The sequence below is a fragment of the Wyeomyia smithii genome, chromosome 3, assembly GCF_029784165.1.
Source record: "Wyeomyia smithii strain HCP4-BCI-WySm-NY-G18 chromosome 3, ASM2978416v1, whole genome shotgun sequence".
Taxonomy (NCBI): Eukaryota; Metazoa; Arthropoda; class Insecta; order Diptera; family Culicidae; genus Wyeomyia; species Wyeomyia smithii.
The window spans coordinates 243,960,539-243,988,248 of record NC_073696.1 but is presented as its reverse complement, the minus strand read 5'-3'; the positions used below and the strand labels follow the sequence as shown (position 1 = coordinate 243,988,248).

Sequence of the window (27,710 nt, the reverse complement as noted above, 5' to 3'; positions counted from 1 at the left end):
TATCCGTAACGTGTTGAAACAAAATGCACAAAATGCGTACAAAGTTCTAAGCAGAATAAACGTTTTTCGCTATTTGCATTTCTACACACCACTTGCAGCAACAGATGATCCCGCATGGACGGAGCTTTATCGGCTGTTTCGCATAGTCAGCCTATACACCAGAGAGACGCCGAGACACTCACCGTTAAGGTAACTGTCAACATCAAAACGGGCGAGCTGTATAATTTTGTATTGCCGTTATCCGTTTTGATGTTGACAGATGCCTTAACAGTGAGTGTCTTGTCATTTCTCTAATATACAGGTTCCCTAGTTTCGCAAGCATTGACAGCCTTTTGACGCATAATCGAGCCAGAGGAAAACGGCTTCAAGCCAGGGATACCAAATGTGCAGATTTGTTTGTAAAACGCAGATTTTTGGAGTCGGTGTGCATATATTTATTGATTTGCAGATATTTGCAGTTTTTCCACGGTTTCTGCAGATTTTTGTCAGAGTCTCCTTATATTTGCGCAGATTTTCTTAAAATGTGTGAAGATTTTTACAGACTTTTGCTTGCGCGAGTAAAATTTTTTCGGAAGACGGATACATTTTTTCAGATTTCGAGCACATTTTTCCGGTTTTTCGAGCAGTTGCAGACATTTTTCATCTGGCATCTCTGCTTCAAGCAAAATGTATGGAAATGACGTTCGTGACAGGGATGTGGTCTCAAAGCGATCAAATTTACAACTTTTTGACCGATGAAAAAATGCACAGGTGTAGTTTTAAACGGTTTTCTGATTTTTATATATTAGCTGGAAGAGTGCAATTTTCTGAGCAAAACGTGATTTTAAAAAAAAAATTATTATTTTTCTTTGATTTTTAAGTAAAGGATAAAAATCTGCTCGAAATGCCTTAAATGACAGTTTTCTCATATACCGTACACGCTCGTAAATAATAACTCTAAAATGCGTAACATTTGACGCATTTTCGTAAAAAGTGGAAAAACTCTTAAATTGAGTAACTCAACAAATACTCAGAACTGAGTAACACTAGGCGTCTTCAAAATGAGTCATTATTACTCAAAATTGGAGTACGACATTACTCATTTTTTGGGTACAGTTCAGTTTCGTTACTGGCTAGAAATCCGCCACGGCCAATAAACGACACCACATGTCCATCAATAATTACCTTGTAATAAAAGTAGACAGTTATAATGCCTTCTGAGGCGCACACAATTAAAAAACATATGTCACAAACTGAAGCACATCGTAATCATCTTTCAAAATGGACGTCGTTATATGCGACGTTACTCAGAAAGAAAGAAGTTATATGAAGGGAACCCAAAAAGTGAGTCAAAGTTACTCAAAATCAAAAAGGACTTCAACTTATTTTTTGACGTCTACGAACATCGTTCTAAACTGAGTCAGAGTTGTTCAGTTCATGAGTTATTATTTACGAGCGTGTACATGGGCGAAACGTCATCTAAGACCTTTCGAGCGTTTTTTTTTATTCTTCATTTAAAAATCGGAGGAAAACGATAAACATTTTTTGAAAATCACGTTTTGCTCAGAAAACGCGGCTTTTTCAAATGATATATAAAAACCGGTATAGACCCAATCGTCGATATCAGAAAACTTGTTTGATACTAAATGTATGCATGAAACGTCTGGTGTTTTGGAACAAGTTTCATTTAAATCTGCATTTTTCACTACATATTCACTAAAATATTAGCAGCCATAATACTCAAACCACAGACAAACATACGACTTTTCTGAAAAATTCGCGCAAAGTCCGAAATCGCGTAAGTTTTTAAATCCGTAAAAAAGACTTATATACGATAATGTTTTTCGTGATGTAGACAATTGAAAAAAGAATGAAGAAGAATGATTGGCAAGACAGCGGACAGCTCAAAAAAATCTGAGTAATTTCTGCAGATAATATTAAACCACTTCTACGTTTTCTAGAACATCCGCTCAATGTGCCAAATATATAAAACATGCTTACAATTTATGATTTTGCCTATTGTTTTAGCTTCATTTACATTATTTGCCTGAAAATTGCTTGGAGGATTCAAATTCTTAACTTTACCCCTTTATTTCTCTGGTTAACATCAAAATATTAAAAACATTTTTTTTATTTTAAACTGCATTTCGAAGTAAAGTGAGTTAATAAATAAGAGTGTAAATTATTATTTTTCACGAACTCCGACAATCGTTGACGTGTAAAAATAGACAACAAAGTTCTTTGCGGTATCGTTTTTTTTCTATACTTTACTGTTGATAGTCGAACAAAAACGGAACAAACCACCCACATATGCTTTTGTTATGCTTTTTCTTTAATTGATTACTGCGTGACATTGAACAGAAATTAGAGCTTTCATTAGTAATACTTTTTTCCGTGAATTTATCGAGAAAAACTAATGTTCCGGTAACTTAAAAATTTATGTGATATGCCTACGAGAAACGCACAAGAAGAATATCCAACATGGGTAAGTTATGGGTCTACTCATTAAACAAAGAACCACTTGCGAAACAATATCCAAATGGTGATTCATTCTGTGCTGACTTTCCTTGCAGATCGGGTTTGTTTTTATCTTTAACCTAATCGTTGGAACGGGAGCGCTAACGCTTCCGTCGGCGTTCAGTCACGCAGGATGGCTTCTGGGGTCAGTTCTGATTGTAGTTTTGGCATTTGCAAGCTACGTAACCGTAACGTTCGTTATCGAAACGATGGCCTGCGCGAGTGCCATTCAGAACTGGAAACGGCTACAGTTCATCAAGCGGGATCGTGTCGTTGAACACGACGAGGACAGCAACGTGGAGATGATCACTGAACCACTAATAGCGACCGTCGATGGGGACGATCAGCTGACGGATGCCAGCATCGAGCAGACTCCGCTGAATATTATGTACTGCCGAAATCAATACTATAGCCTCTCGTCCAAGATTGAACTGGGTGAGATGGCCAACTTGTTTTTTGGGAGGATTGGACGGTTTTTGTTCTACTTTTGCTTGGCGGTTTATCTGTACGGGGATTTGAGCATCTATGCAGCTGCTGTTTCGAAAAGTTTAAGGGACGTGATCTGGTAAGATGATAACCTGATCCAAGCGAAAGAACGTTTGAATTAATTGGTTCCTCTTTTTAGTTCACACAATCACTCGACGAATGCGACAGATAATGACGACATTACAATACGATGCTGGGAAGATAGTGTACTGTCTCGATTCGATATCTACCGGCTTTGCTTGGTTGTTTTCGTTGGTGTTTTAGGACCTTTCGTGTTTTTCAATGTTCAGAAAACAAAATATCTTCAGCTGGTTACTGTTCTATTTCGGTGGCTTGCATTTTCCGTAATGATCAGCATTGCTGTTCATCGATTATTTGTGCAAAAGCCCGATGTTCCAATCACACCACCAAAAGCCGATATCAACGGGATTCCCTATCTAATAGGCACCTGTATCTATTCCTTTATGTGCCACCATTCACTGCCCAGTCTGCTGACTCCAATCTCCAACAAACAACGTGTCAAAACGCTGATCTCAATGGATTATTTTTTGATTTGTGCGTTTTATTTATCACTAGCTTTGACGGGAATTTTCGCCTTCAGTGACATCAAGGATTTGTATACACTGAACTTTGTCCCAAATTCGGACCAGGACAGCACCTTCCTGAAAGCCATCGAATACTTTCTGGCACTGTTCCCCGTGTTTACTCTGTCCACAAGCTTCCCGATTATTGCCATCACTTTGCGCAGCAACCTGCAGACGCTGTTTCTGGATACGAATCAGTTGGATTCGTACAACTTCTTCCTGCGACGAGTTTTCTTTCCTCTGCTTGCAATCGTGCCGTCGGTTGTGGTGTGCTTCTTCACCGAGAGTGTCATCTCGCTTGTTGGCTTCACCGGATGCTATGCCGGAACGGGCATTCAGTACGTGATACCGGCGTTTTTGGTTTACCATGCGCGACGAACCTGCGAAAGTATGATAGGCCGGGGTATCGTTAACGAATTCCGAAGCCCATTCAAGGGTAACGTCTGGCTGTTGTTGATCCTTAGCTGGACCGCTGCCTGTTTAGTGCTGGTTTCGATTGATCTCATAAAGTAGGAAGAAGAAAAGCTCAAATTAATTAGAGGTAATAGAATTGTTTGAGGGAAATTATTTTTTCAGCAATTGTGTTCTTTTTAGGCAATCACAGTAGAGCAGATGGTGACAACAGGCAAAAAACACCCCTTAGAAAAGTTCGAGACTGATTCTTCAAGCTAATGATATTTTTAGATTACATATTTGTGTTATTCCGGAATTTAGTTTTTTTTTACTTCAGTTTGAAACATAAATTTCCACAAAACTTAAATAGGCAGTATTTATCGAATGCAAACGTGCTGATTTCTTAAGATTAATTTAGTCTGGCAAATTAATTGAAACCAAACACAAATATACCAGTAGAAGAGACAAAAAACTATTTTAAAATATTTACCAAAAAAATCACAGATTTTACTACAAACGAAACGCAACCGCTATAAGAACACTTCAATATGTAAAGAATAGTGCGTCAGACGCTGATATTTACTTCTCCGACAAATCTGAATGTGACATAGAAATCAGTAAGACTAGCGAGAATAATAAACCAATTGTAAACTGGACAGAAAGTCAAAGTTTATTTAATTCTTAATGCGATTGTGAATTACTTCTTGCCCTGAGCCTGTTTTTCCAGTTTTTCCTTCTCGGTAGACTGCAGCTGCTCCAGCGTAAGCAGTGAAACACCCAACTGGTCTTCCCGGGTGAAGGGTTGTGCCATTTGACGGAGCCACCGCTTTGCCAACTAGTTTTAAACGGAAAATATTAGTGAGTATCCCTTAATAATAATTACTAGATCTCAGCGAACCTGCATTGCTTCCTCGGTGCTCAGATTACAGTAGTTATCCGTTAGATGCTCCTGGATCCATTTGGGCAATTTACCTCGCTTGTCCTGTCGGGAGAAACGTTTGTCCGCGAAAATCATAATACCGTAATCGGTTTTACCACTGCAAATTATAAAAAAAAACACTTTTAGTAGAAGGAAGAAAAAACAGTGAACAGCAGTGTCTACTTACCGGATGGCACGGCCAACACACTGGGCCGCATGCCGTAGCGCATCGAAGGTGAGGAAATCGTTCTCCCTTATCTGGAACTGATCACGCAAGTAGTCTAATCGTGCCTTCAGTATCCGGGACTGGGTGTAAACGTACGGAATACCGAACATCAACACTGCTCTACCCAGGTGATGATCAAAATCTACACCCTCGGAAACGCGCCCGCGCGCTACCGCGAGCAGCACCGCACCTCGACCACATTCGCATGCCTTAACGTAGTTCATCAGTGCGTACGACGTTTCTGCGCTGTCTTGCGTCTCTATAAAGAGTAACTTGTACCGCAGCAGAGTGTCGATAATACCCTGATCGTACCAGGAAGCAACCACCGACTCCAGATAGAGATAGGACGTGAAAAAGCACACGATGCCATCCGGAACGGTTTTAGCTGTCTCCACCAACAACTGCCCATAGTTGCGGGTGACGGCTGTATCTTCGCGTGTTTCGAATTTTGATGAAATGGCCACCTGATCATTGCCACGCGACACGATCTACAAATAAATTTTAGCACTGACATCTGATGACCGAAAAAACTCTTTATATACATACCATCGGTAGTAAACACGGTCTGGCCAGTGTCATCGTAAAGGAACTCATAACCACCGGTTCAAAATCCAAAATTTTCGGATACATATCCATTGGTGAAAGTGTACCGGATGTAATAACCACACTCTGAAAACGTTGGAAAATCGGTTTCATCGCAATCGATGAGTCCATACAGCTTAAATGCAGAATGGGATTCGAAACCGTTGGCGTTTTGTCGTCGAACGGTTCGATGATAATCGTAAAACCCTTCGTGTAAGACGACACCAGTGTTGCGAACGACGTTATAACGGTCAGCGCTCCGAATTCGGTCAGATCGGTGATTTCGAGTGTTCGCAGCAACGACGAAAGACGTTCGGCGCAAAAGCGCAGTGGTTTTCGTTCGATGCAAACCTTCTGCTGGATATCTTTTAGAAAGCCAGCGGGACTCTCCTGCACGACATGTTGCACTCGGAGCCGAGATTTGATGTATTCAATGAAACGCTTCAGAAAGCTCAGAAAATGATCCGCATTTCGGATATTTCCCGGCACTACCTCTTTCAGTATCTCCGATGGTAAGACCGGATTAGCTAACACCATATCCGTTTCCCGTGCATACGAAGCATCTTTTAAACCTTGAACTAAGCGTAGATATTCCTCATTCAGCCGATGCCGATCATCATCCTTTATTCTGTGGATAGGAAACTATCAGATAGCGTTATAAACATCATCAAAACTCTTACTCTGCAACGTATTTCTCCAACGTGTGAACACCTGTGGTACTTTTCTCGATCAAACGTCGATTTATTTTTACACTCATAGAATCTACGCATACGTTGTCTAAAAGATTTTAAAAAAATTAGAGAGATGTGCTTTAACTCAAGCTTCGCATAGCTACCGATATTATGAGCTTCATCACACACCACGACCGATTCTCTCGCAAGCTCCTTCGAAACAACTTCAGCAATCTTGGGATCCAACAGGTAATGATAACTGTAGACAACTACCTGAGCTTGATTGATCTAAAAGAAAGTTAACAGTGTTGTAACAACACCAAGAATAAACTTGAAAGCATCCTACCGCGAAGCGAGACATAAAATACGGACACCAGTTGCGCTGCCGACCAAAATCCTTGAGGTCATCGATTGAATAAATACCCGGGGGTAAAGTCGTCTCCTTCCCTTCCGCCTGGAAGCCCTCAAAGTACTGGCACACACTCACCGAGTCGTCCGAGGCGGCCCTGTCCCGCACATAGCTAGCCGTCAGGCCGTAGCATTTGGCGTCGACGATCTTACCGTCCCGCTCGCGGCTGACCTCCGAATGGATACACATGTTTTTCCGTGAACTTAACACCAACCCCGTAATGTTGGGCATCTCTCCCGTTTGCTTTTCGTAATAGTTCATCAGGTGTTTCAACTCGGCGATGACCTTCTCAATCTCCGGCACGGTACGCGAGCAGTAAATCAACTTTCGCACGATATGTGGATATTCCATGATGTAGGCCACGATTAGCGATAGCAGCGTAGTGGTCTTACCGGTCCCCGAAGGCATCTCCAGCAGACAGTGGCCTTTGGCATCGAAAGTCCGCTTCAGCTCCAACATGTACGCATACTGCTCCGGGTAGATGTACTCGTACGGGAAGTACACCAGCAAACCATCCACGCTGATCCTGCGTTTATTGAAATCACCGTACACAACTTAACTTACAGTTTGGTAGGACAAAATAATGAAATTTACCTCATTTTAAACTAGATTCCTCTGCATGGGATATTAGCGGCACAAAAATACTGAAGCAGCCGTGAAATGTGTTAAGCAGTGTTGCAAAAAAAATTAAGAATCCAGCTACGTCCATAAATTGGATTGTCATCCAAGTATTTTGAAAAAGCAAAGGATTACTATATCTGAACTGAGAATTTATATATATTATATAATACTTTATAACTTAATTTTGGAAAGGGAAACAAATTAATCAGGCCTATGAAAAGACGCCATTTTTCTATGACCGAAATATAACAAGCAAAATATTGGAACCACAGTGGGTTCGAAATGGAAATGGAGCCACAAAAAAAGTCACATACAACCCAGTGCAAAAGCATAGGCGCGTCTAAGGCCTGAAATTAATACAGCAACTCAAAGAATCAAGAAGATATTGCTTTAAATCCCTCATACATGGCAGCCCTGCTGTTTGTTTATGATCCATATTGTTAGAGACTGTGTTATAAAGAGATACGCAAAGAGAAAAGCAGTAAATATGGCAACCCTTTGCTAATATTTTATTTTAAACAATTCGCGTTGACGGTGTTGCTGATATTTGTTTGGTTTTTGCATGCGAAAAAGAAGGAAGGAAATATTTTTGCTTTTGTCATCACGCACATTTTGACAATTACATATGAGTTTTCACGTAGGTGCGAACAGCCTTAAAAATCTTTTTCAACGCGAATAACCCGAATTCTGGCAACCACATTTATTTTCGCATGACTTTTCATACGAACTAGAAAGTGTAATGAAATTTCGAAACTTTGTAAGGATATATTACTGAGTTTCAGTGCTTGTTTATACAATTTTAATAATTTCCAATGCATCACTCATAACATGAGCATGACGAACACATTTTTCGTTGGAACCATAATTGCACGTGATTCACAGAATTTAAACTGATCGCAACACATATTCTGTACGAAAAGGAACACGCATGAGTTGTTTACATTGCACACTTGGAGCCTCGATTTGACGGTTCACTTGAAGTTTTCGACCTCACTCTTTGCGTATCTGTTCATAACACCGTCTGTAACATTGTGACATTTCTATTCCATTCCAATAAGAAAATACAATACCTAATAGTGTGATTTAGCCTTTTTCATATAAACTTTATTATTTGCTTAAGGTACAGTCGCCGTTCGATAACTGCAAGTCTTTTAACTGCAACGCTTTTTAACTGCAAGACCGATAACTGCAACAACTTTGCAGTTATCGGACCGCAATCCGTCAAATCTGAAGTCAAAGTCATATTTGACATTGAAGTGACAAATCTCGCGGGGGAATAATAAATGCATTCGAAAATAAAAATTGTTGAATCTCTAGTAACATTTCAAAAGGACTTTTTCATTTTTCTCGATTTTTTTCGATTTCGTTTACTTGTTGTCTCCTCATTCTAAATGGGAGATTATAGATAATTATTATAAGAGAAAAAAAAATCCTTGCGCATTGTTTGGCTAGCTTTCCCTACTCAGTGAGGCAGTGCATAGTAGATCACAAACAATATTTTGTGGCCTAGCATTAAATAGAACATTTTAGGAACTGACAGGTGTCACGGATCCTGCTGACATTGATGTTGCATTTACTTGCGTTATGTCACCGGTTCCGAGCTTTCTGTCAAAATTCCATTCGTGAATTGAGTTCAGAAACGTCTCGTAATTTATTAATTTATTTATTTATTAAATTAACGAGGTTTTAACCATATGTTGGTCATTCGCCTCGAAACGTCTCGTAAAATGATCTACTGTAGTGATGAACTTTATCTTCGCCTACATATTGGTTATGTAAAGTAGTTACTAAAACGCAATAAATTATGATACGGAAATATGGCTATCAAATTGATTAATCAAAAAGCTTGCCTATTTTAGTTTTCTGCTATTATTTGCCACTATTCCATTACAAAAATCACAAGAAGGTTGTATGCAAAGCCACGACCGCAAGGTTGAAGTAGAATACTTTCACAAGAAAGATAACTCGGCTGCTTGCGTGTCAGTCACACACGCAACGGTTTTAACCCGTATCTTATTGCGGTTTGTAACATCAAGCGATTTCGTTTGCTCGCTGTTGCGTATTGCATCATGTTGCAACTTGGCAGCTGGGAGACGACGAAATTCTGTTTATACTGATTGATTGAATCGACTTCATATTAGCTCTGCATAGTTGAACTAACTGCTTTTGTGAATGCGTACTAACAGGGCAGTTAAATATTCAATGTCGGTTATGCTGATCGCGCCTTTGCGCTGCCCCTACAGTGGGGGGTTCACTGAATAAAGTGAAAATTAGACAACTACAACAGAATTTGATTGCATCCCGCACAGAATGTTTGCTTGTGTTGATGCCAGAAAATTATCAACCTTCAATTATTCTTTTATTTGCCTTGAAAAAAGCATTTTGCGGCTCAAAATCGGTTGCTAATTACAACCTTTGAGCTGCCCTAACATTGGTGGAAATATTGTGCATTTAAATAAAAATGATCAAATCGTCGCTGATGATCTGGCAGTCAGGCTCACTTCCGATGTTTATTTTTGTTGTTCTCGCAACACTGCAACCATCTCAGCCGCCACTGCGCTGTCACTACGGCTTACAAAAACAAATACATTGAAATCATTCCCACAGTTCATGTTGTGTGAACACCGTGAACACGCATTTATTCTATGTGTTTGTAAAGTCGGAAGAAAGTTCGGAAGTCGGAAGTCCGACTTCCGAACTTTAATTTAGTGCTTGCGCCACAAAAAGATACACGGACAACATGCACTGTGGAAGCTATTTTACATTCAGTAAATTAGACGGGTGCGACAAATTTGAATTGCTAGGATGCAACACAGAATGCTTGCTTACGTTGACAAAAATTATTAACTTTCAATGACTTGTTTATTTGCCTTAAAAAAGGCATTTTGATTTCCGAAATTGGATTTCCTGATGGCAATTATCATGCTGCCCCAACACGGGGGGAATAATGGCTGTCTGGCGGCACACGCTGAGAAAAACCGCGCTGCTCCTGAGACGTGGTGACCAACCACAGGGCTAGTGCTGCTGCTAAGGAAGGACGACTGCTGTTGTCGCTGTCTAGAACTATTATGAGCGGCTCCGGCTGAAACAGGCTCTCATATAGGCCAAATAGCATGTTTTCAATTGCAAGGTATATGATTCTGTCGACCGTGCTTGGGAAGCAAGCATATAACGACCAATCAGAGGTCGAATTTTTCGTTTTGACAAGGCTTGACTATTTTCAATGTTACAATAGTGTGAATAATAAAATTACAATTATCTTATTTTGGGAAGAATCTTAGAAGATTTTCCAATCTATTGCTGCAAGAACGAAGGAAATCCATCGAATTCTAACCGATTTATTAGCATTTGAAATTGGACATATTTTTCACTTTTTTCGGTTTTAGATTTTCATTTCACATCCCTATGTAGCCGAACTTCCTGAGAGAAGTATTCTACTTCAAAATACATTTCGACATCATCAAAACAGAAATGGTAGTGACGGACCCCCCTCTAAATTTTGGCATGTGTCAAAGGTTGCAGTTATCAGAGGGGATTCACTGCTGTCAAATTTCATGTATGTGTGTGTTATCGCAGATCAACTCTGGTCCATGACGTTTGTTGGTCCATGATGTTTGTAACTATGAACAATAATGGGGGAAAAATGTGAATAGCTAAACAACATTCATGAAAGTTTTCCGCGGTTTCTCGAGTTTTGATGAAAAACATTCCAATTCTATAATATTTCACATCGATCAACTTCATGACCAAAAGGAACAAAAACCAAAACAAACACCATGTTGCCGAATATGTTGGTTACACGATTTTTGACAGATAGATCCCCCCTGGCAGTTATCGAACGGCATTCGATAACTGCAATGTAAACATGTTGCAGTTAGCGAACGACGACTGTACATAAGACATACGTAACACTCAGAAAGAAAGAAAGTTGGTACAAAATGAACTACTCGAATGGTACCACACCCTGAATAAAATCACAGTTTGAGTTGTTTTTGGAAGCAGTGTACCTGCGCAGCCCTGCATTTGTCCCGTTCCTACTCGAAAAATGCTGCATTGATTCTGTAAATAACTTTTTGACAGTTACTTATGGGATTTTCTTTAGGGCTGGATAAGGCCGAGAAAAAGAAAATTCATTTGGTTCATTATTTATCGAGAAGTTTGACAGGGCGAGGTGCGGAGTACTATGGGGCAACGTGTACCAGAAAAAAAAACGCCAGTGTTACGTATGTCTTATGTATGTGTGGGCACTGTCATTGTAGCGAATTCGAGCAGTTTTAATTCGTGATTTAAAAATTGAAGAACAGCGATAGAAAATTTTTGAAAATCAGTTTTGCTTAGAAAATGCAACTCTTACAGATGAAAACTGATATAGCTAAAGCCAATTGGAACACCATTAGTTGGGAAACTTTAAAAATCTCATTTTCTGGCCACAAATGTGGAGGACAAATTATTGAAATCGAGCAATGTTTGGCAAAGTTACAGTAATTCAAAGTTTTTATTCTGACTAACCGCTGTATGAATTGGATTTATGGAAAACCTAGACTTTGCATTTGACATTAGAATCGATTCTGTAATCTCTGAAAAAAGTGAATTTAATGTCAGTCGTTGGGTTTCATTAAGAGTTTCGATTTTCATGATTTTCATAGTAAATGCTGAACTTTTCTCAGAGAAAGGTAAACGGTTACAGAAAATCGAGCCATTGGCATCCCTATACCGAGTAACAGTGAATGACAATGAACTCATGTCCTGGGCTCAAATTAATTTGTGCCCGCTGTCATCAGTAAGATGAAGATGTATAAAAAGAAGCGGTGATATGCTATCTCGTTTTTACATATGTTGAGATATTAGCCCTTGAAACATGGCGTGATGCCAAAGGGGTACAGAAAATTGACCCTTTCGTCGATTTACTTAGGGATGAGAAATATCGACTAAAACCGCTATCGATAATTATCGATAATTTCCCAATTCTATCGATAACTACCGATAATTATCGATAGTTTGACAGCTAGAAGCAGATGCAGAAAAACAACAAAATGTTGCTTCCGTTGTGGACAGGAACAATATTTGATAGTTTATTCGCACACATCGTTCACACTTATGCGAAATTTCGCCGTTGTCCGTATGAGTTAAAGTAAGCGAAAATGATTATCTTCCAATTTTCTAACAATTTTAAAGAGGATTTCGTGTGAGAGCGAACAAGCATCAAAGTGTCTTTCAACACTAGCAAGGTCAATTTATTGTTTTCAGTTCTGGCATCATTGTGGAGTATGCATGCCACCCAGCTAGCTGGCATCCCGCCATGTTTCGAGGACTAACATCTCAGCGTGTGTGTAAACGATATAGCATATCACCGCAACTTTTCATACGCATAACATAGCATCTGTCAATGGGGCCCGCAAATTGCGGATCCGCAGTGATGTTAGCTCCTAACGGAGCAAAGCAAATAAAATAGAGATGCCTAGCTAGCTGATGCCACCGCGAGAGAATTATCAATAACTATCGATAACGCTGAAAGCTTAACGATTCTATCGATAGCCGGCAACTATCGATATTATCGATAATTATCGATAGGTTTCCCATCCCTAGATTTACTCTCAAAGAAATCGACACGACATTATAAAGTGTTTTGCACTTGATTTCGCCCTACTGGTCAAAACACATAGAATTCATATGCGAAACACTTTAGAATTATTTATTGTGCAACACCTCATTTCCAAAAGGAAAACACTTTCAATTCTCGTGTTACTCTCAAAGAAATCGACACGACATTATAAAGTGTTTTGCACTTGATTTCGCCCTACTGGTCAAAACACATAGAATTCATATGCGAAACACTAGAATTATTTATTGTGCAACACCTCATTTCCAAAAGGAAAACACTTTCAATTCTCGTGTTATGACATATAGACATAAAGTGTTTGGATTTTGAATCTCAAATGAATGTTTACCGAGCTTCGAATGATTTTTATTCGGTTTCAAAATGAAAACACTTTTACATGGAAATTTTTGCATATAATACAACCTTTGTTTTATTTATAAAACTTAAAATTTAATTTAATCTATAATAATTCATCATCAAATATAAACTTTACTTCTCTGTTGAAGAAGCCTGTAAAGCAAACAAAAAATTTAATAAATTCAATTGTATTAATTAATGTTCAAGTAAACAAATACTTGCCTCTAGCGTAAAGATGCTTTCATCAGAATCTCTGTGATCTTGTGCTAGAAGAACGAAATAAGATTAGAATTGGATTCTTTTACGTGACATAAATAACTTACCTTGCAAACATTTACAAATTTAGTCCGGAAAATCGTCGAGCTTCTAAGCTGTATGACAATCGCTGACCTTTCATCTGTCGCCATTTTTCTACTTTTCAGCACAAACGGCACTTCATTTGACACATAAAAACAAAACAAATCAACCGAAAGTGTTTCGCACATGATAATGACTGTGATGGAACAGTGGGGCAGATTCAAGTGCAATTCACTTGAAAGGGATGCTGGAATCATACGTAAATGAAGTGCGGCTCATGGATGTAAGTTGATGTGTGCGACAACTTGAAACGAAAGTGAAAAATGATTGAATTCGATAAAAAAATTCTTCAAAGAACAATGCGGAGTCATTTTCATATTCAATTGATGAAACACTTGGATCGAGCGTGCGCAGTTTTTTCAGTGTCGAAATTAACTGTGTTTTGTTTATGCGCCTAATTTTTATTACAAATGAACAAAAATTTTGCCTGATCGTTAACAACATTCAGTGAATTTGGTAATTCCACTTTTATTTTTATACAAATAACGGAATAACCTGCCAGCATGTTCGAGGCGGCTGCACGATTGCAAACCCAAAACCAGGAAATGGTAAAATGGATCGGTTGTCTGCGCGAGAAGCGCCAGAAGCTGACGGACAAGATAGCGCTTCAAATGCAGGAACGAAAAACGCTGGAGAAAGAAATAGAGCGGCTCCGAAAGCAGCTAGTCGTCCTCGATCAGCAGCTGGAAACTAACCGACAGGAACTACACGAACAGGAAAGTAAACTAGGCGAAGCCGAGAGCGGATACAACAAAATAGTGGACACGATGTCCGTTTTGCTGATGTCAGTGCAAGCCGATGCTAAAAGTGAGCAGAAGAAAGAACACTGATTGTTTTGCTTTACGTTTGAAATGATTCGTTTTATGGTCTGATAAATTAATTGTAAGTAAACTACCTGATAAGTGAAAAAATAGGCACGAATAAATGTAACTTTTAGGTAGTTTTTGGTAAATTTACATAAGATCTACTATTCTAGTGGAACTTTATAAATGTCTCCGTTGTTTTATCCGCTTATCACGCATCAGTCTAATTAAAGTCTTTAGCCGACTTTCGAAGATCTAATCACAACAGAATTTGACTTCTATGATGAACTCTACGATGCAGTTATACTATCATAAATGCAAAGAAAACGCTATCAAAAAAGTTTTATATCAATGCAAAATTGATCTGATGTTCGTTGGACTCTGCCTGTAACAGGGGTAACGCGACTGTCGCGGTTCGTACGGTTAGTGTCAATTTGCTACCACTTGTGGGGTTGTGATTCACAGCTCATTGATTTGGTATATGTAATTTCGTTCAGGCATAACCGGCTGCCCGGACTTCGTTCCAAATTTTCACCAACTCCTCCGGATCGTCGTATCCGTGGCTGGCCAGAACATACTTATAACTTTGTGGACCCAAGAAAGGTGCCTTGTGGAAATAGAACTCCTCCGAGTGTAACGGTTCTATTCCGGCCTTGAGAGCCACGATTCCCAAATAGATATCGTCGAATCTGTTTGGAGAAGAGGTGGAAATTTTACGTTCGTTACATACAGACGCAGATAAATCATACCTAAAGTGCCTCGTGTACATGCTGACATAATACATCTCAAACAGCGCTTCATGGGACAAGAGAAACGCTCCAGCAGTCACGTATGTAGGCCACATATCCCACGGATACTCTTTTAGGGACACGTACCACTTACTGCTGCGATGCCGATGAGGCGCCGATCGGAACACAAAACCCGAAAACAATTTGACATCATTGGGTAGTTCCATGTCCATGTTCAAAATCTGTCGCTTCGAGCGTCGTCCATGCGGCGGTACTTTTTCCGAAGAATTTCCTGCTGCTTCCTGTATTTGTGAACTGTTGTTGTTACTCGTTGTTTGACTCAAACGGCGTGCCAATTTGCGCAGGGCCTCATCCGTTTCCTCCAGATACTCCGGATAGTTGACCGGATTCCGGACGTATTTGAGCAAATTTTTCGTTGAAATATAAAAATCATCATCGGCGAACATGTAGAACTTGGCACGGGGACAGTGGGCAACAGCCCATCGGAAGCCCATCATTGTTTTAATAGTATTATTGAAATAAGCATCGACGAAATCCGCCTGTACCAGATCTCGGTAGTTTGCGTACTCCAAATCAATCAACGATTGCAGTTGCCGATTAGGTTCCGCCGGACGCCCCAGCAGAAAAACTGTCCTAATCTTCACATCCGAGAAACGCTTCTCCCATCCCCAGCTCTTACGGATTGCCACCCGGCGGTCAAAATTTTCCATAGCGGATTTAATAATTAGCACCAACCGCGGAGCAATCATCCGATCGTCCTCCTTGCACTTGTGCTGGCAATCGCTGATGAAGCTATAGTTATATGTATTGATTGGGTCCACGGCTGGGCGCTGCCGATGCCGCAGTTGGTACACATTGGACAGAATGTCACCCTCCATAGGGTAGCTGAAGGTTCGTTCAAAATCAGCCTCGAACATGTGGGTGAACGCACCAAAGTACTCCAGCATTAGAACCGCCAGTGCCACCGAGACAATATATTTCAATTTGAACTTGATGCAAATTCGCGGCAACATTTTTCGTTTGGTGGGCTAAGTAATGACAGAAAAGTTCCCCATAATAATTCACATATATTTTTTTTTGTTTAAGGTAAATACCTGTGTAGCCCGGGTGCGGCCAGCTGTCCTTTATCTTTTGTGTATAGCCGTGTACAGCGCTATCAGCTTACATAATCGATTAATTTAATTAGTTGCACAAACTTCACGATGAAATTCACATGCATTTGTAGTCATAGTGTTAGCAAAAACAAATGTTTAACTGAAGGTGGATTTTCACGTCAATTCAGGTGGAATCAAATAACTATAGATAATTTATAAGAAATCGTTCAAAAGAATTCCTGTACACAAACACATACTTTGACGTTTATGCTTTCTGATAAGAAAAAAAACAGACGACAGCAGCAACAGGACAGGTAGCATAAATTCATTCACTGTACTCTAACGAAAAACGAAGCGAAAACGTGGAAAATACAGGAAATGAATCAGAACAAAACCAACTCATATTTTTGAATCTATTCACGAGCAACATGTCTAAAGGTTGTAAATAACAAATGTAAGCAAATCGAGATAAGTATACCAAACAATGTTAATTGGGTAGCTGCACATACATAAGACATACGTAACACTGGCGTTTTTTTCTGGTGCACGTTGCCCCATAGTACTCCGTACCTCGCCCTGTCAAACTGCTCGATATATAATGAACCAAATGAATTTATCCTTTCTCGGCCTTATCGAACCCCAAAGAAAATCCCATAAGGAACTGTCAAAAAGTTATTTACAAAATCAATGCAGCATTTTTCGAGTAGGAACGGGACAAATGCAGGGCTGCGCAGGTACACTGCCTTCAAAAACAACTCAAACAGAGGTTTTTTTACAGGGGTTGGTACTTTCGAGTAGTTCATTTTGTACCAACTTTTTTGGAAGATTTATTCCTGAGTGTTACGTATGTCTTATGTATGTGGTATCACTCTTTAGTATCATCTGATAGAACTGCATTATCTAAGCAAAACTTGATTTTCAAAAATTTTATTTCGTTGTCCTTCGGGTTTTTAAAGATGTTACAAAATTCGAAAATATCAGAAATACGTAAATAGCTAAAAAACCCATTTTATCATTACCAGATACATAAGACATACGTAACACTTAGGAAGAAATCTTCCAAAAAGGTTGGTACAAAATGAACTACTCGAAAGTACCAACCTCTGTAAAAAAAACCTCTGTTTGAGTAGTTCATGGAGATTGTGTACCTGCGCAGCCCTGCATTTGTCTCGTTCCCACTCGAAACATGCAGCATTGATTTTGTAAACAACTTTTTGACAGTTTCGTAAGGGATTTTGTTGAGGGCTCGAGTAGAGCCGCTATGAAGAAAATTCATTCCGTTCATTTTCGTCGAGCAGTTCAAACTGGTGTTGGTACCGGGTGATGTGGGGCAAAGAGTACCAAAAAAAAATCGCCAGTGTCAGTGTCATTCCAATTGTGCAAGCAACCTATTAAACACGTGTGATGAAAAGAGAAAGGATGTTCAGTGTTACCAGCGTTACTTTGGATGACATGGCGAAACTCTAGTTTTATATAGGCACCACATACATAAGACATACGTAACACTCAGGAAGAAATCTTCCAAAAAAGTTGGTACAAAATGAACTACTCGAAAGTACCAACCCCTGTAAAAAAACCTCTGTTTGAGCTGTTTTTGAAGGCAGTGTACCTGCGCAGCCCTGCATTTGTCTCGTTCCAACTCGAAAAATGCTGCATTGATTTTGTAAATAACTTTTTGACAGTTCCTTATGGGATTTTCTTTGGGGCTCGATAAGGCCGAGAAAAAGATAAATTCATTTGGTTCATTATATATCGAGCAGTTTGACAGGGCGAGGTACGGAGTACTATGGGGCAACGTGTACCAGAAAAAAACGCCAGTGTTACGTATGTCTTATGTATGTGTAGGCACTCTAGTCTAAGTAGAGACCAGGGGGGATTTACTGCTGTCAAAATTCATATATATGTGCGTTATCGCAGATCAACTCTGGTCCATGAAGTTTGTTGGTCCATGACGTTTAAAAGATTTCCTGTGTGGCGAGGAAAGTTCATGATTTTCAGCTAATTGCAGGCTGCTGCCACCAAATTTCACTACGCAAGGCAGTATTAATAAAAGTTTTCCGCGATTTCTAGAGTTTTGTTTAAAAAGAACGTTACAATTCTACTGAATTTTACTCCAATCAAAACGACAAAAACCCAAACAACAAGACGCCTTGTTGCCAAATATGCTGGTCACGGTTACACGATATTTGACAGATAGATTCCCCCTGGTAGAGACCCTCAGAGGGAGAGATAAGCGATGAAAAAACCGCTGATTTGGCAACTAGGTTTCACACATCAGAGGTATCAGATCTCTTCTCACAGCGCAATGTTCACTAACTTTTTTATTCGGTCGTATAACTGATGGTGACGGTGGAAGTCCTGGGGAATAATAAAGTGCATCACTGAAACCGTGAAGGTGTTAAATTTTATGTTTATGTTTGATTTTCTATACTTTCATCATTAATCTGTAGATTATACAAAGGGTTTGTGAACCACCAGGTAAAAATCACTGTGATGAAGGCACTTTGGAGCATTCTCAATTCACGTTTTAGCAATAAAACATGAAAAACGTGTAAAAATAAATATATTCTTCATTGAACCTTATTGCAATACCTTTCAATGTGTTACCACATACTTATACATACTCTTATGTATGTGGTGTTACCTGTCTTGTTCGTTTGGCTCGAATTTTGACATGTTCGTTTGGCTCACAACACTTTCTTCGCATATCTCTCCCTCTGAGTATTGCTAAGTCTAAGTATGTGGGCGAACTGTCATTGTAGCGATTTCCGCAGATTTCGAGCAGTTTTAAATCGTAATTAAAAAAGCGAAGAAAAACGATAGAATTTTAAATCACGTTTTACCTAGAAAATGCAGATCTTTCAGATCTGAATAGAAAACTAATATAGTTAAACAACCCAATTCAATCCAATGAGCAACCATTATCGAATGAATTAATAATAATTGAAAACCAGAAAATGAAAAACCCAAGATATTGATATTATTTTTATTAAATATTTTTGGAAACACTGGCAAGCATCGTGCCGAAAGTTAAAATGTTGCATGAGGGCAGTTTCAAATGAAAAGAAGAATAACTTGAAGCACCTTGTCACATTCACAATTTAAATAAAAATACCTTGTAGCCCTTTTTCTTCCGGTTGCGCAAAATAATTACGCCGTGGTGTTTCATTATTAACAATCGAGCACTTTCTAGTCGAGCACTCTTAGACTTGAATTTGCTACCGGCTCTCGGTTTGCCCTGTCGGTGCACGAAAGAAACACAACAGTTCGTTCGGTTCTGTGTTGTGTTGTGAATGGTTCAATTTTGTGTGAAAGTATTCTTCTAGAAAAAAGTGGCTGAATTGCTTAATTTTGCGTGCCTTGTACAGCCAAACGTCCGCGTAGCAAATTGTAAGCATTGAATTATTTGTTGCTCCAGTGGGAACAACCAAACGCGAGGATTATCATTTCCTGCTTCAAGTCAGGAGCAGTTCATCGACCCAAATCGTCGACGACGCTCTCTAGGCAGCCAGACATTTGCTTGCTCACTCACTGGTTGTGCTGCTGGATGTGTTGCAATTTTGACAGCCGTCGGTGCCACGGAACGTCAAATCCCGTCTTGTGAGCATAAAAATCCGGACGCCGCCATGTTCGATTTCGCTCTTTCTCTGGTGGCTATTTATGCTGAATAGTGCTGCACGAGCCGAGCGAGAACCACGCAAAGGAAAACGAGGTCGTGGTGTCAAATTTTCTTCTCCGTTTGCAGTCCGATTGTGAATCTAGCTACTATTTACTAATCTGGTGATTCGAATTGTTTACCTGGCGAAAGTGTACGGAAAGTGTCTTTACTGTGATAAGAGCTAATAATCGGTCATAAGTGCGAGTGGTAACCAGTTCGATAAAGAGTTTGTTTCCCGTTAGTTTTCGCTGGTGGGTTATATAGGAGCCAGCTAGCAACCGCACCGAAATTGATATTCCAGTTGGAGCAGGGCCAGCAGCGGTTTTGCGCAACCCGTGCCTCGACACGATGGATACCGGCGATCGAGGTAGGTCCCCTTCGTAGGAGCATGATTCTATTTTTAAAGGACCGGACAACCAATCCATCGTTGGCCTTTAGCACACTGGCGGTGAGCGGATGACACCAATTTTCGGAGTTTACTATCATCGTTTACGTCGTGCATCGTATGGAGGACGTAAGACTGTTTCTGCTGCTGCCGCTGCGAAGAAAACCGGGTTGACCTCATTGAACAGTTTAGCAGATTATCGATACTGTTTGTTCTTGCGTGTTGAGTACGATAAGGCAAATGCGGTAATATTGAACGCTTCAGTTTCTACTGCAGACAAGCTTTGCAAAATCAAGGCTGACGCTGTAATAATAACAGAAGCCTTTTGAAGCTTTAGCCGGGAAGGCAATTGTGATACACTGCAGATTGCAAGTTTGGAAACTTTTCATTTATTGATTTAGTTGAAACAAAACTTGTTATGGTTAATTAATGCAATAGAAGTATTATATAAGCTTCAGTTTCCAGCAACTACCAAAAACTTTAAAGTTGTGCTTTATTTATTTGGGACAAAAGTCAAGATACGCTTTAAAGGTATTTTAAATCATATTAAATACATGTGTAAATTATTTTTTTCATCAGGAAATATTAGGGATAACTGAAAAACAATCAGCGAAAATTTTTTAACTGAGACGCGATTGTTTTTACAACGGCTACGTTGCTTAATCCATTTTTTCTAGCATAAGAGGCTAATACGAGGCAACTTATGTTTAATTTCATATCCGATCGAATGCTTTTTTACTGGAATTTTAGAGGTGCGTTCATCTATGTTACGCTTGTTTGTGTTGAGTGCTGAAAATATCAGGGAAATTATTGTTATGTCTAAGGAAAAATCAGTGAATTTAATTTTTAAATTTTTCTCGTCGTCCTGTTTTATTCAGACGGCTTTCGCTAAAAATGGCTTTATACAAAATAAACAGGAAACAGGACGCTGCTATGGAGCCAAACAACTAGCCTATACCAGTTCCGGATGACATTCTCACCAAGCTCAACGATTGCCTGTTCTTCAGCATCATTGACTTAGATGCGTACCTTTAAGTTGAAGTAGATGAAGAGTCGAAGCAGCTGTTAACAATCAAGGCCCATCGAAGGCTCTGCCGCTTCAACAGATTGGCACCAAGTGTAAAGTCTGCTAATGGAAATTTTCAACAGCTGATGAACGACATGATAGCTGACTTCGACGGCGTAGAACCGTTTTTAGATGACATAGTATTCAGCAAGTCGAGTTGGAGCATCATCGACGTCTTACGGCACTTTCCAAGAGGCTAACAGAGTCCAGATTCTATCTTCGAGAAGAGAAATGCAGCATTCTCCAACGGCACATCAAATATCTGGGCATACCGTCGACGACAGTGGCATGCGCCCAGATCCAGCAAAAGTTGGAGCAATTTCTAAGATGCCAGCACCAACCGATGTCATCTGCCTTCGTTCCTATCTGGGTGCTGTCAATTTTTACTTAAAGTACGCTCCGACACTTCCAGCTGGTCTCGGGGTACGATGCTAGCCTAACAAGCTTCGTAGGTTCGAGTCCCGGCTCGGGAGAGACTGTTAGTGTCAGTAGGATCGTAGCGCTAGCCCCGCAATTGTCCTGTACACTTAACAGTCGGCTGCGAAGTCTGTGTATAGTGAAACAGAAGATCGAGTTCCAATACGGAATATAGCGCCAAGGCTTTGTTTTGCTTTTTATGCACTGCAAATGAATCAGCTTCGACATTCACTAGATGCGCTATTTTCATTGGTCCTCAACCAGCCAACAGTTACAGTCAGACTTGCTGCTCACGCACTATAACCCGAATCTGGAAATCATCATCGCGGCAGAAGCATCGAAGGCCGGTATTGGTGCAGTCGCTTTACATCGGTTTCCTGATGATTCCATGAAGGCAATAGCTCATGCTTCCCATTTACTGACTCAAGCTGCAATTGGTTTGGCGCTGGCGTTTGGAATCGCAAAGGAAATTCACGCTGCAAACCGACAACCAACTCTGGATTAGAATTTTTGGCTCGAAAAAATATATTTCACCGTATACATCCCAATTTGATCTAGGCGCTAGCTCTCCTGTGATACGACTTTGAAATCGAATACATTTGCACTACCCAGTTTGGTTATGCGGATGTACTATCACGCTTGATCGACAGTCATACGAAACCGGATAAGGATTGCATCATTTCTGAGGGAGACAACGGAGTTCCGATGAATGAAGCTGTCAATCCAGTCATTTTCAACATGGTTCAGAAAGCTTCGCTCAAGCGCCCAGTTCTACAGCCAGTACAACTAGAAAGGATAGCCTGCCTCCACAAGCAGCATGGAAGACTATTCAGTACGGTTATTCTATCCTTACCGTGAAGACCTTGCTGTCGTGAGAGAATGTCTGATGATGTCGAATCGGTTGGTGATTCTGACTAACTGTCGCCATTGTATTTTGGTGCATAGAGGTCATCCCTGAATAGAGAGAATGCAAGATGTCACTCGCAGTTACGTATTCTGGCCAAAAATCGAACACTATTGAAGATTTTGTCAAGAAACGCAAGCAATCAAACCGTGGGATCGAATTCATATTGATTTCGCTGGACCGTTCTTCGACCAATATTTCCTGGTTGTTGTCGATACGCATTCAAAATGGCCGTTCAATCTCCTACCACTCCAGCAGTTATTGTTCACCTTGAATCACTTTGACGCGTTCTGTAGGTAGCATGATCAGCGCCGTATCATCCACAGTCTAAAGGGCTATTCCCACTGCTTCCGTTCCGGGACCGGACCGGGACCGGGCTCGTCCGGGACTTTTCATGCATTCACACTGCGCCGTGCTTGAACCGTGCCTGCGCTGCGCTCTGGCTGAGAAATGTTGATGTGTGTATGTGAAAGAACGTCTTTCTCTTTTTTTCATACCGCAGCTCACTCCGCGCGAAATATGTCACTACAACATACACGCATCCACCCGAGTGCCTTCCGTGCACTCTCCGGCCAACACAAAGTATCGTCGGCAGCGATAATTTTTCTCTCGCACTGCGGCAGCACGACGGCAACTCAACGCTGCCCCGGTCTGGGCACGGCGCGTCGGTGTGAATGCGTTCATAAGAACGCATGCAATCAATCTCAAACGAGCCCGGACGACACACGGAACAGCCACGGCCCGGTCCCGGAACGGAAGCAGTGGGAATAGCCCTTAACGACCGAGCAGAAAGATTCGGTCAAAAGATGAGCACAGTCTTGAGCTACCGTAAATTAGCAACAAAATGAGCAATTACAGGAAACATGGAACAGTTATCCCGTTCGTTTCAAGATGGAGACAAAGTCTACTCCAAGATATACACTGCCAATAAGTAGATTTGTTCAATAGGAGAATTTGTTGAAGATTTTGGTAACGTTAACTACAACATAAAAGGTGCTGCATTCCATCAAAATAAAAAATAGAAAGTGATCGTGAGTTGAACTCAGAATCGCCAAAAAAGTCAAAATAGAAAGTGACTCCAAATTAAACTCAGAATCGTCGAAATCGCTTCTACAGGCCAATGAAGCCAAAATAGAAAATGATCTCAAATTGAGCTCAGAATCGTCGAAAAGCGCTTCTAAAGATCTGAAAAAGCTAAAATTCAAAATGATCTCAAACTAAGCTCAGAAATTGGCAAGAAGAAGACCAGCGAGTAGAAGCGACAATCGGATTGCTGATTGAAGCGAATCAGATCAACATAATTCGGAATGCAGAGACGGCGAAACAAGCATGGGAGCTGTTGAAAAACCACCATGAAAAATCGTCGTTAGAATCCCAGGTGAGCCTACTCACAAGTATTGTTGACCGGAAATTTGAAGAAGGAGACGAAGAAGACGACCACTTTATAATATGGAGGACATGTTCGATAGACTTACATTGTCAGGAGTGGAATTAAACCGGATGTTGCAGGTTATTCTTGTACTGAAAAGTCTTCCTGAGTCGTGGAAGCTGATAGAAGAAATTCGCTGAGGCCCAGAACAGGTGCGAAAGCCAAAGTAGCAGTGGAAGGTTCAGAAGCCCACTTGATTCTGGTGCTAGCTCACATATGAGTGCAAATAAAGGATTTTTCAAAGAAATACTGGACCCGGATGCTGACACTCCGTCATTCGTTTTTTTGGCAGAAGGCAGAAAAGTTAAGGTAGCTGAATTCGGATCACGTAGTATTAGTTGTATCGGAGAAAATGATGCTGTCAACAGAATAATACTGTCAAAAGTGCTGTAGAGAAGATTTTTCGATCACAGAGGATGCAGCATCGTATGTGAACAGAAAACAGTTGTACAGGCTATTTTCTTCAAAGGGCTTTACAATCTGAAGAGCGTTGAGAAGGCGCAAGCAGTATTGGATAAGCAGACTATGTATGCAGCAGGGAAAAGCGAAAAATAAGCGAACTGGAAATATGATGCAGATTCGGAAAAATATACCGCATCCCGAAGAGACTTGAACCCGCAATCTCCCTGTCTCCGGCATGGTGTTTTGACCAAATAAACTACGGGGGACGGTGGTAATATTACACAATCTATATGCGTATTACATTCCACTGCCGACTTATTCTATTGTCGTCGGGATACGGTATATTTTTTCAAATCTGTATCATATTTCCAGTTCGCTTATTTTTCGCTGTTCCCTGCTGCTTACATTGTCTGCTTGATGAACTTGAATGTTAACGGGTAAAAGCCGTTGTTAAAAACAGAAATTTAGTTCGCAGTATTGGATAGTAATCATAATCCTGTTTGTTTGAATGAGTGGCATAGAAAACTTGGCCACCGAAATTCAGGAACTATTCGTGCATTAGGACGTAAAAATCTGGCGAATGGCATTAAGATACGAGATTGCGGGATACGTGTAAAGTGTGAATATTGTATACAAGGGAAGATGGCAAGGTAACCATTTCCCAAGAAAGCGGAAAAGCAATCAAAAGACATACTGGATCTTGTACATAGTGATCTTTGCGGACTAATGAAAACGGTATCCCCAGGAGAAGCTAGATATTTTTCTCACAATAATTGACGACTGTAGTCATTACTCGTGGGTTTACTTTCTACCTTGAAAGTCCAAAACAACAGAGTGCATCAAGAATTTTGTGGATTTCATGAAAATCTCCAAGGGAAAAATTCCAAAATCAATAAGGTCGGATAAAAAAGCAGAACACCAAAGCAGTGAATTGGACCGTTTTTGCAACCAGATTAAGGGTATTAAGCAACAGTTTTCTGTAACATACAGTCTGCAACAAAATGGTGTCGCCGAGAGAAAAAATCGATCACTTGTGGAAATGGCACGATACATGTTAATCGACGCTGGAATGCACAAACGCTACTGAATATGTAAATACAGCCAAACATTCACAAAATATTTTGCCAACGTGAGCAGTAAAGAAAACACTCTTTGAAATTTGGAACGGTATCAAACCCCACATGGAGGATCTACACGCGTTCGGATCACAAGCGTTTGTATTCACACCAAAGGAGAAACGTGATAAACTAGACGTAAAGGCAAAGAAAATGATTTTTTTGAGATACTTTGACCAGCATAAAGGATTTCGTTTCATCGATCAGAATTGAAAAAAACATCATTAACCCGAGATGTGGTTTTTATGCAACCCAGAAAAATTTAAGACATCAAGGAAAACCAAGATAGCATGGTTGAGTATCCGCTGAATTGTAATAGTCCAGAATTCGAAAACGTGATGCTGTTAAAGAAGACCAATCCGGAAGTGAGTTTGAAAGTGCTGTTGAATCAGATAATGTAAATGTCATTGAAGATAGCATAGAACGTTTTGACCAAAATGAGCTTGGTTCTGTTCGACGATCAACGAGTATTACGAAAGGTATATTGCCAAAACGTTTTCTGGAAACAAGTGCGTTAGCAAAGCTTATGGATGATAAACCACAATTTTTTGAGGAAGTGTTAATCGGTCCGGAAAGTGTTTTTTGGAGAGAAGCTATAGCGGACGAACTAAAATCTCACGAATAAAATCAAACTTGGATACAAACTGTGTAACCACCTGGAAAACGAGCTGTAGGTTGTCGATGGATTTTCAAAAAAAAAAGCAAGATATGAAAGGTTAAGTTACCAGATATAAAGCACGTTTAGTTGCACTCAAGTTTATGGGACAGATTATGATGAAATATTTGTTCCAGTCGCAAAACAACAGAGATTTCGAATACTGCACGGAAGTAATTGAACGTGAAACATGTTGACATCAAAACTGCATATATTCATGGTGATTTGAATGAAACAATATTCACGAAGTAACCGGAAGGAGTTTTTGCAGCTAAGGAAAACAACGTGTGCCTGTTAAAGAAAAGCTTGTATGAATTAGAACAGTCAGCTAGAATGTGGAATCGGAAAATTGATAGTGTGCTTAGAAGCATGGGATTCCAACAAGGTAAAGCAGATCCGTGTCTATACTTTTATACGTTGAAGATATGGTCGGTGTTATGTCAGACCGGACCAAGTCGCAAAATTGGAAAAAACGAGTTAATAATAGCATTGAATCAAGATTCACTTAGGCTACATCACACATCAACCAGAGTTGATTTATCTCTCAAATAGCAAAACTTATGGCATTTTTTTCTGAATGATCAAAGAAAAGCAATCATAGTGTGCAGTCAGAACGAACCAAATGTTAGGTTATTGGCAACTACAACCCAGTCACATGTTGGTAAAAATCAGCAAATAGACGAATATTCAAGCGATTTTTAAGATTATTTATTAGAGGATAGAGGAAGCTTTACACACAGAAACGTACTTGAATGTATTTTTTGACGAATTTTGCTATAGCTACGCTGACCATATACCACGCTTTATAGTATTCAGACAAAGTGGACCATGTGCCAAGCACAAAGAAGTTGTAATTACTGGAATTATTTGCATTGGTTTGAAGTCAGCATAAGTTGATTTCAAAGCTGCCTGGCACCTTATAAAAAAGCTCCAGAGCCCGTTAGGGGCCATCCACATACCACGTGGACAGATTTTTAACGATTTTGACCCCCCCCCCTCCCCCTCCGTGGACAACTGCCCATATAAATTCTAAAAAAATTGTATGGACCGTGGACATTAGCCACCCCCCCCCCCCCCAAAGCTGTCCACGTGGTATGTGGATGGCCCCTTAGCCAAACGAGTATACTTTACCAGTAAAAGAAAAAAGTGTAAATGGTCCACTATGATTGAACATATAACTAGAAAATGCTTAGTGTCTTTAGTGTGAGTAACACAACAATTTTCATTTTTGAAAACAAATTCCGATTATAGGGTAAGGAACGGCTTAAACAGTAGCGCCTATTTTAATCAGTCGCAGAAAACAGGCCTCAAACTCCTGCTTTTTGATCATTAT

At 40.1% G+C, this 27,710-nt stretch overlaps 5 protein-coding genes across 5 annotated transcripts in view; 3 read left to right on the top strand and 2 right to left on the bottom strand.

Moving 5' to 3' along the window:
• Positions 1 to 2,208: 2,208 nt before the first annotated feature.
• Positions 2,209 to 4,621, top strand: LOC129731143 (transmembrane protein 104 homolog). Its single transcript, XM_055690924.1, has 4 exons — positions 2,209 to 2,464; positions 2,553 to 3,061; positions 3,122 to 4,107; positions 4,161 to 4,621. Exons 1-3 carry the CDS (start codon positions 2,426 to 2,428, stop codon positions 4,077 to 4,079), a joined length of 1,506 nt encoding a protein of 501 aa, XP_055546899.1. The 5' UTR covers positions 2,209 to 2,425; the 3' UTR covers positions 4,080 to 4,107; positions 4,161 to 4,621.
• LOC129731142 (general transcription and DNA repair factor IIH helicase subunit XPD) lies at positions 4,604 to 7,626 on the bottom strand. The gene is made up of 8 exons (XM_055690923.1): positions 7,361 to 7,626; positions 6,704 to 7,292; positions 6,522 to 6,645; positions 6,367 to 6,463; positions 5,651 to 6,314; positions 5,066 to 5,592; positions 4,858 to 4,996; positions 4,604 to 4,794 (listed from the first exon to the last, which is right to left on the bottom strand). The coding sequence occupies exons 1-8, from the start codon at positions 7,363 to 7,365 to the stop codon at positions 4,657 to 4,659; spliced, it is 2,283 nt and encodes a 760-aa protein (XP_055546898.1). The 5' UTR covers positions 7,366 to 7,626; the 3' UTR covers positions 4,604 to 4,656.
• A 6,577-nt stretch (positions 7,627 to 14,203) lies between these two features.
• On the top strand, positions 14,204 to 14,530 carry LOC129729165 (uncharacterized). Its single transcript, XM_055687649.1, has one exon. It carries the CDS (start codon positions 14,204 to 14,206, stop codon positions 14,528 to 14,530), a length of 327 nt encoding a protein of 108 aa, XP_055543624.1.
• A 114-nt stretch (positions 14,531 to 14,644) lies between these two features.
• Positions 14,645 to 16,650, bottom strand: LOC129727376 (beta-1,3-galactosyltransferase brn). Its single transcript, XM_055685177.1, has 3 exons — positions 16,347 to 16,650; positions 15,253 to 16,280; positions 14,645 to 15,192 (listed from the first exon to the last, which is right to left on the bottom strand). Exons 2-3 carry the CDS (start codon positions 16,263 to 16,265, stop codon positions 14,997 to 14,999), a joined length of 1,209 nt encoding a protein of 402 aa, XP_055541152.1. The 5' UTR covers positions 16,266 to 16,280; positions 16,347 to 16,650; the 3' UTR covers positions 14,645 to 14,996.
• A 2,962-nt stretch (positions 16,651 to 19,612) lies between these two features.
• The window catches only part of LOC129726475 (protein ultraspiracle), a 93,130-nt gene continuing 85,032 nt past the window's right edge, over positions 19,613 to 27,710 (top strand). The window contains exon 1 of the mRNA XM_055683221.1: positions 19,613 to 20,371. Coding sequence (XP_055539196.1) covers positions 20,353 to 20,371 — 19 coding nt within the window. The 5' untranslated portion in view covers positions 19,613 to 20,352. The remainder of the gene's footprint in view (positions 20,372 to 27,710) is intronic.